The sequence below is a fragment of the Grus americana genome, chromosome 6 (genome assembly GCF_028858705.1).
Source record: "Grus americana isolate bGruAme1 chromosome 6, bGruAme1.mat, whole genome shotgun sequence".
In the NCBI taxonomy this organism is placed as follows: Eukaryota; Metazoa; Chordata; class Aves; order Gruiformes; family Gruidae; genus Grus; species Grus americana.
In genome coordinates this window covers 39,482,897-39,495,634 of record NC_072857.1, presented here as the reverse complement: position 1 = coordinate 39,495,634, position 12,738 = coordinate 39,482,897, and the positions used below count along the sequence as shown (strand labels likewise).

Below are 12,738 nucleotides of genomic sequence, written 5' to 3'. Positions count from 1 at the left end.
GAAAGCTGGCGCGTGCCAAAACGGGGGGGAGTGCTGGCGGCTGCGTTCAGCCCAGGGTGAAGGAGAGACAGAGCTTGCGCTTGCAAGGAAGCAAAGCTGGAAACCAGGCACCTCTCAGCTCCTGGGGGGTGCAGCCCCCCACTTCATTGCTAACCGCTGCTAGAAGAGACTTTTGGAACTAGGCCATCGCCAGGGAGAGCAGTTCTGAGGGCCCCGTGCTGGGAGATAAGAGAAATAAATGGCCGTGCGCTCACAAGCTTTAAGGCTCAAAGCAACAATCTGCTCATCTGCCCCGGCCTCCAGTTTAATGGAGGCTCTTGAATTTTAAGCAGCGGGTCTTTCACTACAGACAAGGGTGTTGGGCAGAAATGAAGCATCTCTTAGAAAGACCTCAGGTCTTCATGGACTTCAAAGAAAGAAACAAAAGAATGCATCTTCAGGGCACGACAGAATTTATGGTAACACATACGAGATAAATTCCAAGGGAAGACAGGGTAATAATTGAGGTTTTTACCTCCGTTAGCAGGTCAAGGTGAACTTTCAGCCCTCTTCTCTCGATGTCCTAGTTACCAGCTAAAGAGGTTTTACACAGCCCTCCGCTTTAATGTGCGGTGGCTCTTTCACAGCCAGAGCCGAACAAATTGAAGCGCATCTGTGCGATGGGGGGGAGGAAGCAGGGCAAAATGCCTCTCCATAACCAGACCCAATTGGGTTATTCCTGTGCAAGACAGCAATGAATTTAAGTTAAAATGATACCAACCAGATTGAAACGCAATTAAAGGAGGTCCCTTAGGGTTGCACATCCAATTAGTAGAGTACCGTTAATTACACCAGTGCAGTTTCAAATAGACACGTGCTGAGAGGACCATCAGCGCAGAGCTGAAGTCTGCCTGGTGACCCACATCCGCGAGGGCTCCAGAGAAGTGACGCGTGGGTTTACATCACCAAGCGGTGGTCTGCTCCTCTACTGGGGTGGCTCAGCCTGGCCTAGGAGCAGGGTGACCGCTTGCACGGGGCACCCGGTGCTCCTCGGGGTGTCAGCCCCAGCTGTGAGCTCCTCTGCCCCGAGGGCTTTTTCCAAGGGCTGGCGGTGGGAAATCTTTGTGGAGAGATCTGCTTCAGGATGGATCACAAAGGATGGAGCTCGATAGAAAGAGCCCTGAATCACCTTCTCAAGGATCCCCCCCTCTCTCTCTGGGGTGGTTGCAGCAGGAGCCTGGAGAAGCTCCCAGGCTGAGCTGGGGCTCTTGCCTGAGCTGGGTAACCTAACCCCAAAGGGCTGCCTCTTATTTACCTTCAGCCAGCCCCAGGAGCAAGGCAGGGGAGAAACACAGAGACCGTCTTCAGCTTTTTAACAGCAATTTTCTCTAATAAATGATTGCTGGAAAGCAATTAAGATCCAGGTGCTTCTGAGAGGTAAGAGATATTTTTACACTTTTTGGTGCATAGGGCTTTCCCTCTTGCAGTGACTGAACATCTTCTGCTCCCAGGAGCTGTGAAAGCTAAAACATTTGGGTTGACTTTGATAAGAAAACTCATTAAAAAATTAACAATGCAAACATTACGAAATGCTAGTAACACCAGAGCGCTTCTAGGTGTTCCTCAGCCATCTCTGGGGAGTTACGTGAGGTTCAGGAACTCAAAATACTTTTCTACCTCTACTTTTGAGCATAACACTACCAGATGCAGCGGGTGCAAGTCAGGAGTGCAGTCCTTGGCTTGGAGCCTGAGGCGAAGTCCTTGTCGAAGCGTATAGTCGGGCTGTCCTGGAGTGCAGCAGGCTGGGGGACCACATCTTGCTCCTCCAAAATTCCTATTTAAAATCCTGTCAAAGAGAGAAAGCAAAGCTGAAGGAGACTCCTCTTTGCCCATTGTACCACCGAGCCCGAGGGCTGGTCTGTGTTGATAACCTAGGGATCCAATTTTAATGTAAAATCATGACACCTTGCACCAGATTGTGCCCTAAGATCACTACTGATAGGCGCACAGAAGCACGTGCTTCATACATCTTCATACGTTCCTCCTCAAGCGTTTCTTTCAGTACTTTCAATGTCAGTAAGACAAGCAAAACTTGGGACCATAGGCTTAATCAGATTAACAATTATAATCAGTCCCATCCATCACCGCAAAGCAGGCTGCGATGCTGCTGAATCCGTTCTGCTTCAGGAACCCGGGAAATCAGAACCGCAGCTGATCAGCCAGACAAGGGCAGCTCAAAGCTTGCCATGGAAGAGGAGCAGAGCGATTGCTCGGGCTGACTTCTTTATTCATTTTTTTTTAATTAGCCTTCAGAGCCTCCCTAGAAACTATTAAAGCTTCTCTGGGGAGTGCAGCGCTGCAAAGGGAGCGTTTACCCACGGGCTGGTGCTTCACGCTGCGATAACCCTCTGCATGAATGCACTGGAGCGGCTGTACAGGATTCCTCCCTCGCATGGGCAGCGAGGCCTCTGCTTTAACCTGCTTTCTACATCGTCAGCATTTGACCAAACTCATTATAGACTCAGCAAGCAGCTTTTCTTTTTTTTTTTTTTTTTTTTTACCCGTAAACAGCTTTTTGCCACGCATCGGTGGTTGGCAGCAGAGGCAAAGCTTGTACAGTTGTTATAAACCGCCCTGGTTGTCTGTCTGAGGTTCACTGGGTTAAACGGAGCTTCTCACTCCTCAGGGTTGGGTTATAAACTGGGATTTGCGAAACTGGGCAGGATTAGGGAGTACCATGGAGTTGCAGTAATGGGGACCTTCACTGGGAGGTTTGGGGCTGAAAAATGGGCAGTATATGCACACCTAAGGTACAAGCCTGTGTTCGGGGAGGCTGCTTGTGACCTGGTTTTCCATCAAGCTTTGTTTTTAAACTGGAAAATGGTGTTTTCAAAAGAAAAAGCCCACCAAACCCCATAAACAAACAAAAAAGCCCAAACCTTCAAAGGTCCCTAAAGTGGCCCCCAGATGCCTGCAGGGATGGAGATGTTGGAAATGGCTCAGCCACAGCCATCACAGGATGGGACAGTTTGCTCCACGCATAGTTGCTACGCATGGTAATCCCAGTGCTTGAAATCAGCTCCTGGATGACACATTAATATAAAGCCCCTTTGCACAATACACCACCGCTTCTCACGCTAAGTTAAACGGGAGAGATAGGCGTCATCCCAGGACTGCTAAGTTTCTGTATTACTCATCAGCCTCACTCTGCAGAGGAGCTCACAAACCATCTCGCTTGCCTCAAAAGGGAACCGAGAGGGGGGATTATAGAAAAATCAGAGCACAAAACCAGGGGTTGGTCCTTACGGGGAGGTACGTTCGAGTGATGCCCCCTGATAATTTGGAGGGGAGGGTGTGTGATGGTGCTGGCTGCTGCCACAGATTTGGCATTGTTCCCTGCAGAGTCTGGGGAAGCCGGCTGTGCCCCCCAGGCCGAAGGGAAACAGCCCCCACGGCTCTCAGGTCAGATCAGCGTTTCTTCTGGCAGTTTATAGCAATCCTATTTGTAGATTAAAATGCAGCCGTCAAGGCTGCTCATACAGGATTTACAATGTGGCCTCAAAATACAGAAGAAAAGGAAAGCTGAACTCTCCTTTGATGTTTGCAAGTGTAAACTGCAGACCTGAGCTGAACACACTGTAAATAAGGATCATTAATCATCAGCTAAGCGGCACGCGGTTGCTGTTATTTATTATAACAACATAAATCACCAGGAACTGCTATCATGTTAATTTGGATTTAGTATGGATTAGTATAGAAAAAAGAATATCCTTACCTATTTAAAAACAACTCGGCACCTAGGGATAAAGCAAGACCAGGAGGTCTCCGACCTGTTTCGGTGGGGCAGCGCTCCTCACCGCCCCCCAGCCCTTCCTCTGCGCAGGGCACGGGCTGGGGTTTCCCAGGTACTGCACAGCACCCATGTATCGGTATAGCAACCCCACGGTTTTCCTGGGGTTTTTTCATTTGCAGCTCAGCTCTGTTTTTTACATTTAAAAAGCGTGAGGCATGATTTTTGTGGGATGCTGGAGCCCTCTGCTCCTGCCTTTGGAAGGAAAGCGTAGCAGGGAAGAAGCATTTTACTTTAAATTAAGGGAGCATTACCCACGCATTTCGTATTCTCCAGAAATGCCAGCTATACTCCTTGCTGCTTTTTTTTTTTTTTCCCTCTGATTTGACTTTATTCAGCCTAGAAGGTGGGGCTGAGCCACTCATGCACCAGAGCAAGGCCAGCAGAGGCACCAGTATAACCGTACCCGGTGTTCTGGGTGTTGAGCTCGTGCCAGGGCGGGAGAGGTGGCCCCGTCCCTCCTCACAGAGCGTGTCTGAATTCCGTGGGGATGGAGCTTTGCCCCAAAGGGATCCCCATCTTGGTGCTTGGACACAACCGAGGGTCTACTCAACATGTCGCCCCCCTCCCCCCCCCCCCCAAATAACTCTAATTATTTAAAGTGTGGCAGGTTTGTTGATAACAAGTCATGCCAAATTTCTCCCCGAAACAAGCCCAGCGCCTGCAGTCCCGGTAATCTGTTATATGCTGATGAAACCGGCAGCGCTGAGCCCTTACTGATGGCATGGAGATCCCTGACCGACCTCGTGGAGCACATGGCAACCAAAAGGTAAATTTAAAAGCAAGAACTTCAAAGGGACACTGGGCTGTATGTCTTCAAAAGGACACATACAGGGAAAAAGGGAATTAAATCCTGACAAAGGCACCTTGATGGAAAGGAAATGTTCTTGCTTTCTCCATTTAAAGAAACCCAAACAACCCACAACACCCAAAAAAGCAGCATTTACAGTGGACCACACGCTGCCCTCAGCATTTTTGCTTGGGACCGGATGGATGTGGAGACCCCAAATGGGTTCAGAGTTGCATCGTGGCTCATGTCACAGCCTCATCACAGCTCTGCAGCTCTGGTCCGCTGCCCTCATCACCCCCTCGGCACAGTCAGGAAACCTCGCCGAAACCTTTAATGTCACCAGCGCTGCCTTAGCTGGGGGCTAGTCCCAGGTAAGAAATGGGCCTTGATATTTGGGAAACAAATCAGAAGAATTAGGGCTTGGATTTTTAAAATTTAATGAAAAGGGAAATAAAAACAATTCTATGTTTTGGACTGGCCCAAAGATTTCTTTCAGGCTTGGTGCTGCAACGATGCATTTAACATCAGGCTCATAATTCACAGGTAAAGAGAACGAAAGCGATGCTGCACCCGCACCTTGACTCTGCCGTGTCCGAACACACAAGCAATTGCCTTTAATTGCCTCCGACACTTTTAACCTGTGTTTTGTGCATGCCAGATGAACAGACATCGAACCAGGGAGAATTTCTCCAAGCATTGAGCCAGAGCTGAGGCTCGCATTAATTAAAACGGGGTTAATTATAACAACTCTAGTACAATAGGGATAATATAATAGGACTAAATAGAGTGGGGTTAATAATAAGAGGGTTTAAGCTATAGCAGCCACTGTACAAAACCTGCACCCGACGTCTTCAAAGGTGGACTTGTATCCCGCTCAACTCAAGGGCAATCCAACATCTCAAAGCCGCTGCAAAGCTTTGACTGTGTTTTCCCGAGCATCCAGGCTTGCATCGCACCGACCATATGTCTGCCTCTGCCTGCTAGCAGATTGCACCAAATATTTTCCTTTTTTATCGTGGCTGAGCAAACAAACACCATCTGCGGGGCTCGTCGAGGGAAATCCTGGCCCCCTCCGCTCCAAAGGGAAGGCAGCCGTGCGCATCCGTGGGGCCTGACGTTTCTGCCATCCATACCCTGATACGAGAGCTTTTCTCTGCTCCTCATCTCTGCCCGCTCGCTGAGTTGAGTTAGGACCTGGCATTGTGCAGACACATTAAAAATTCAGATTTTATTACAGAAATGCTGGGTCCCATCAAAGGAGACTGCATAGCGATGACCCAGGCTTGTGGGACTGCCTTGGGGTGGTGGGTGGAAGAAGGCAAGAAGGTTTTTTTTGGTTGGCTCTATCCACACAGGTATTTCTGGGATGTATCCACATTTCTGGGGCCTTTGGGCATCTTCCAGCCACGCTCAAATCCCTGACCCAGGTCTGATGGTGATTTTTGGTCCTGCTTGACCTGCACAGAGCCAGGGGTCCGGGTGGGCAGCTGAGTGAGGGTGCAAATAATTCCCTCTTCAAACCTTTATTCCTTTAAAACTCCCAGGGAGCACCGTTTGATATGGAGGGTCCGTGCCATCCATTCGTGCACCACCGCACTGGTGGGGAGCCCCGGGAGCAGGGGAGCATCAGCAGCTGCTGAAGCAAAGGTGTGCACATGATCCCCAGCTGCATGGCTAGGCCCAGAGCTTCCTCCCGCTTTGCTTTTCTCTGTTACTTGCCTTTCTGTCAGAAAACCCTCTTCTCCCACCGCAGAGAGGAATCTCAATTTTGTAAAATCCCCTGCAGTTTTGACCCAGCTGGGGATTCACAGAAAGCTCTCACCCTGAGAGTGACGGGCCCAGCGGATGCAGGTGTAAATTACCTGTCACCTCGGCTGCTTTTCCACTTGCGCTTCTGCAGCACGGGGTCCAGAGCACGTGCTCTGACCAAATCTTTTGTACAAGTGCCCTTTAGATTTAGCAATTCGCACGGCGAAAGCAGAACCGATGAACCGCAGGCTCCTCTGCTGCTGCCTTTAATTAAAAATGCCGTGTCTAACACCAGCAGATGTTCCTGCTATCGAGACTCGACTAATAATTTAATGCCGTGTAATGCAATGCTGACTGTGCTGCTTAGTCTGAAAGCGTAATAGACTTCTTTTATTATTATTATTATTATTATTATTATTTCCTTTTGGGGATCAAATCGCTCAATATTTGAAATCTTAAAACTCGCTAGTCCAATGGCCCTAACCAATTACTGCGCCGAATGATCTTAGCAGCACCGTGTCTTTCAAGTCGCTGCCGCAGCCCACGATGCCTCCGAGACCATGGTGAGCTCGCAGGGCTTTGGGCGCGCAACAGAATTTTCCCCAGAGGGGCGGCCTGAGGAGCAAACTAAGCCTGTTAAATGCTTTGATTCAGCCGTTTGGGGAAAGAGGGAATTCAAAGTGTGAGGCTGCTCTTCCTCTAATTTTTTTTCAGTCTTCTGCGGAAGCAGATCCATCCTGTCACTTGTTGTGGGCACTCAGCACGTCAAAGCTTAGCACCCTTTCCTGGCAGGGTGTGGTGGTTTTGGGACGTGCCTGGTATTCGAGTGGATGAGAGGAGAGGGACCCCCTCTTTGCAGACGCTTTGACACTTTTAACCCTCGGGAGAACAACTGACTTGTAAGACTTGAGGGAACTGCCTCCCTCTGCACACTCCTTCCCGTTACATGATGAATCAGGTAATATTTGTATATTTATTGAAAAACAGCTGGGGACCTTCGCTAATGAATAAAATATCAGGTACCGGTGTATTTACTTAAAAGGGTCTTTACCAGACGGGCAACGCTTTGAAATGAAGCAGGAGGTAGACGAGGATTTTTTACCTTCCTCATCAGCGGGGAAGCCAAGCACCATCCTTCAGTGCGGGTTTTGCTCCGAAGCCCCACATTGTTTGAAAATCCCATTATCAGTTTAGCACGGCGAAGATGATCGTTGCCTCGGCGGGGTACGGAGCGGCTGATTCATGCACGTACTGAACGCGACTGTCGCACTATATCACACCACTGCTGAAACCGTTTTACTGGCTTTCTGTCATGCAACAAATTTATTTTAAAGTGTGTGGGCCTTATACTGCCTGGAATGGCTTTACTTGTACTTTAAATACTGCATAAACCAAATTTAGAGATATATTTCTCGCTTCTCCCTGTTCTCTGCATCATTTTTTTTGCTTCTGACTGTCCAATTGGTTGTAGTAATTCAATGCAGAGGAAGACGTTTCTTAGATTTCGAAGAGTGCCAACTCCTTAACCTTTATAAAATTAGGGAGAATGAATCACTCGTGACTTTTACATCTTTCTCAAACACAAGTATTTGTTAGATGCTGGCTGCCCAGGGCAGTGCTTTGCTTCAGTTTAACTTAGTTGTAAATGTTTGTAAATTCGTACATAATGTCTCTGCACAATGGAGATTACGTGCGCACACGTGGATTTATTGAGAGGGACACTAAACGTATTTCAGCCGGAGGAAAGGAAGACGAGGTACTTATCTGTTTTATTGTCCTATACAGTATATATCGGCATCTCATATTTTGCGAACATAAATGCCAGGTTTACTCAAGAGATCTATGGATCAAGTGTTGTTTGCAACCTGCGGTGAATGCTTCAAATTGCGTTAAAGTTTCATCTCGGCAGCAAGGCCTTTTGCCATCTTCCCGTAACCCTGCTGCACCAGCACATGCCGGGCGCCGGTTTTCTGAAGCACAGGACAAGCGTACAATGGCCAAGTAAGAGAGGGTAGGACATTAAGTTTGCATCTGTCAACTGTTCATGTTTAAGGGACAAATGACTGTTTTATCTTCGTCATAGAATCACAGAATCACGGAATGGCCTGGGTTGGAAAGGACCTCAAAGCCTGTCTAGTTCCAACCCCCCTGCCATGGGCAGGGACACCCTCCACTAGACCACGTTGCCCAAAGCCCCATCCAACCTGGCCTTGAACACTGCCAGGGAGGGGGCATCCACAGCTTCTCTGGGCAATCTGTGCCAGGGCCTCACCACCCTCACAGGGAAGAATTTCTTCCTAATAGCTAATCTAAATCTCCCCTCTTTTAGTGTAAAGCCATTAACTCACATATTTTGTGAGTATATCCTGGTTTTGGCGGTGTGATGGAGCAGGTCCCTGTCCCAGCTCCATCCCCTGCAGCCCAGGGAAGGGAACAAGGATACCCTGTCCAGCTGTGCCCCTTGCTGTCACCCCTCTCCTGCATAAAGATGTTCTGGCACCTGCATGCAGGATGGGAAGAGACACCATGGGAGGGATGGAATGATCCCCAGCCTCTCTGGGCTTGGGGACAAGCTCCCCTTTGGGCAGGACAGGGCCCAGGGCACCTCTCCCTGCCCCTTTCCTCCCCCAAGATGAGGACGCCGAGCTGTGAAGCAGCTCACCGCAGTCAGCCGCTGCCAGAAACAGGCCCGGGCCTGCCCGCCGCCCAGGAGCATCCGACACCTACGTGCGTCTCTTAACACAGTGCGGTTTGTGTTTGGTTTTGTTTCACTTCCACGCTCACCTCCGATGCTGTTGTTTCTTTCCCCAGAGCTGCTTCCCCCCGCGGCAGAGGGCCTGCCGATCCCCACCGCTGGGGATGACAGGCCGTTAGCAAAGGGGATACCACTCAGCGTTATTAACACAGCGGGGGTGTTCCTGAGCACCAGCAAACAACAGGCTGTTACAGAGATCCAACCACACTTTTCACAGCTGGATCCAAGCGCACAGATGCAGTTACTGTGCTGTGGATGTGTGGTGGGTTGACCCTGGCTGGAGGCCAGGTGCCCACCAGAGCCGCTCTCTCACTCCCCTCATTCACCAAACAGGGGAGAAAAGGCATAACGAAATGCTTGTAGGTCGAGATAAGGACAGGGAGAGATCGCTCACTAATTATCGTCACGAGCAAAACAGACCAAACTTAGAGAGGGAATTCATCTGATTTATTACTAGGCAAAACAGAGTAGAGGAATGAGAAATAAAAGCAACTCTTAAAACACCTCCCCCCACCCCTCCCATCTTCCCGGGCTCAACTTCACTCCCGGCTTCAACCTTCCCCCCCCTCAGCGGCACAGGGGGACGGGGAATGGGGGTTACGGTCAGTTCATCTCACGGTGTTTCTGCTGCTTCTTCATCCTCAGGGGGAGGACTCCTCTCATCGTTCCCCTGCTCCAGCATGGAGTCCCTCTCATGGGGTGCAGACCTTCAGGAGCAAACTGCTCCAGCGTGGGGTCCCCCATGGGGTCACAAGTCCTGCCAGCAAACCTGCCCTGGCGTGGGCTCCCCTCTTCACGGGTCCACAGGTCCAGCCTGGAACTTGCTCCAGTGTGGGCTTCCCACGGGCCGCAGCCTCCTTCAGGTGCCTCCACCTGCTCCAGCATGGGGTCCTCCACGGGCTGCAGGTGGGATCTCTACACCCCTCATCCTTCCTCCATGGGCTGCAGGGGGACAGCCTGCTTCACCATGGCCTTCACCACAGGCTGCAGGGGGATCTCTGCTCCGGCGCCTGGAGCACCTCCTCCCCCTCCTTCTGCACTGACCTTGGTGTCTGCAGAGTTTCTTACATCTTCTCACTCCTCTCTCCGGCTGCAAAAGCTCTCTCCCTCTCTAAGTGTTTTTCTACTTCTTAAATATGTTATCACAGAGGCGCTGACTGGCTTGGCCTTGGCCAGCGCCGGGCCCGTCTTAGAGCCGGCTGGCATTGGCTCTGTCAGACACAGGGGAAGCTTCTAGCAGCTTCTCACAGAAGCCACCCCTGTAGCCCCCCCGCTACCAAAACCTTGCCACGCAAACCCAACACAGGATGACAACAGCCTTCCTCTCTGCACCGGTGAAACCGAGATGTGTGTGGACGGGGACACCGACATCCACCCCTCTCCCTCGGGGCTCAGTCCCTGATTCTGCAAGGACAGTCACCTGCAAAAGACAGGTTGAACCCGTCAGACCCTCCACAGTTTCCCTTCTCATAGATAAAGATCAAGAGTTATCACAAAGACAGAGAAAGCCGAGGTTTTTGCTGGGGTCAAGCCGGTTAAGAGATACGACGACGCTGATTTAATAAAGGCTGAATACGCCGCCAGTCAAATCAGCGTGACAGTATTTCACCCGGTGACACTTCAGCTTGCCCTTGTCTTCTTGGAAAACAAGGATAACTTATTAAGAAATGTTTTCAGCCCCAATTTAACACTCATGTGAGAAGTCCTTCTCTCTAGATGAGGTAAGACCTGTGGAAAATGCCCCCATTGCCACCACCAATTCGACCCTCCTGCCAGGCTGCCATCGCTTGGCTGAGCAGCAGTAGATTTTGCTGCTTTTATTTCACCTGATGAGCGGGGACGAGGGGAAACCATCTACCCGCAGGAAGCAAACGGGCTGAGAAACGCCGCCGAAATTTCAGACGGGCTGCTGGGACACCGCTCTGACAGCTGTTTTCTACGACTGTTGCCAACCAAATTTTGCGGCTTTACGCCGCCACGTCCTTTTATGATGAAGTTCCCTCAAAGAATAACTCGCACGCTTTAATCATGTTTGCTCTGAGATTTATGGCTTGATGCTTATTCACCGGCAGAACTTTTCGATGCAAAATGTCAGTAAGCCTGTTATAAATCGCTCCTGGCATTCCTGTTCTATCTTTTATTTGGCTAGGAGTATTTCTACCTGAAAGTGATAAATTCCTGCTGTAACGGCTTTATGTGCTTCAGTAATTACACTGTATGGGGAAGGTGGGGGCTGCGTCTATGGAGGTACCACCTCAGATTTACAGAAATCTGTAAAAAGTGGGAGATTGGGCTGAACCCTGAGGTGCCACTGGACGCACAGACAGAGGAAAAAACCACTCTTGAAATCCAAAGTAACGGTGACGGGTGAAGTATCTTTGTCAGACTGAAGCTGGTGAATGGGTAGAAGAGAGGGAAGAAAACTAAATTTGCAAAGTCAGGGCAGAAAGGCATCAGCACGGGGCGGGCGCCCTGCCCGGGCTATGCGCTGGGTGTGAGGGGAGGAGGCCCTCAGCACCGCAACGCTGCGCCCACCTGCCTCTTTCAGGCCTTGTTTGGGTGCATTAGACGTGTTCATTATAGACAGACAGATATCAGAAGATGTATATAGACGCATCAGGTTTGGGTATTTGATCCATTTGGATGGTACTGAGGTATTTCAAGCCTTAATTGCAGGCTGGCTGCCAGCCAGCCCGCCATTCTCCTCAGCCCGCCCCTCATGATGGCCCCGCCCCTTTCCGCGCGGCCCCTCCCCTCTGGCCCCGCCCCGCCCTCCAAGCGCGGGAAGCGCGGCTGCCCGGGGGCGGTGAGCGCGGTTCTTCCGGGTGCGCATGCGCGGTGGCGGGCAGGTGCCTGCGCAGTGGTGGCGGGCGGGCAATTTGGAGCGGTACCGGCGGCGAGCGATGCGGGAGGTGTTGCGCGGCCGTTCGGGCAACCGGCCGGTCTCGGGCGGCCAGCCCCTCACCGCCGCCACCGTGGCGCCGCCCGGCCCCCCCTGGGCCCGCACCCGCGCCGCGCTGGAGCGGCTGGAGAGGGCGCTGAGCTGCTCCCGCTGGTAACGGGTGTTCCCCCTGTCCCCACTTCCCCTCTCCACCCCAGCCGTTACGGCCGTTCGTCGGGGCGGTCGTTACGGCGAGCGGAGCCGCCGCTGTGCCCTTAAGGCCGCGTGTGTTAAAACTGCCGCGTTTCTCTTTCCTCTGCCCACAGCGCCGGCGTCCTGCGGCAGCCCGTGTCCCTGGGGCAGTGCGAGCACGTCTTCTGCCTGTAAGTAGCGCGGAGCGCCGGGCTCGGCCGTCCCGCCTCCCTCCCCGGGCCGCCGGCACCTCGAAGGGCGCCCCGAGGCCCCCGCCCTCCTCGCTGCCGTGCTTTGGAGAAAGGGCGGGCGCCGTAGGGAGGTGGGCGCCGGTGGTGCTTTCCGGCCAGGGAGAGGAAAGCGTGAGCTGCTGGACCCCAATGGGTCTGGCTCGCTAGAGGGAAGGCCCGGCTTTGTCGGTCCTGGTTTGGGGTGTAAAGGGGTCCCTCGGTCTGATGGGGGTGTGCCCACTCATGGTGGGGCAGGGGAAGAAAACAGCTTCCAGTCCTTACTGTTTTCTCCAACTCCTTCCTCTTCCTCCC

At 51.6% G+C, this 12,738-nt stretch overlaps 1 protein-coding gene across 1 annotated transcript in view; it reads left to right on the top strand.

Annotated features, from left to right (window-relative positions):
* Nucleotides 1–11,983: 11,983 nt before the first annotated feature.
* The window catches only part of BARD1 (BRCA1 associated RING domain 1), a 45,778-nt gene continuing 45,023 nt past the window's right edge, over nt 11,984–12,738 (top strand). Inside the window, exons 1-2 of the mRNA XM_054830096.1 lie at nt 11,984–12,178; nt 12,331–12,387. Coding sequence (XP_054686071.1) covers nt 12,027–12,178; nt 12,331–12,387 — 209 coding nt within the window. The 5' untranslated portion in view covers nt 11,984–12,026. The remainder of the gene's footprint in view (nt 12,179–12,330; nt 12,388–12,738) is intronic.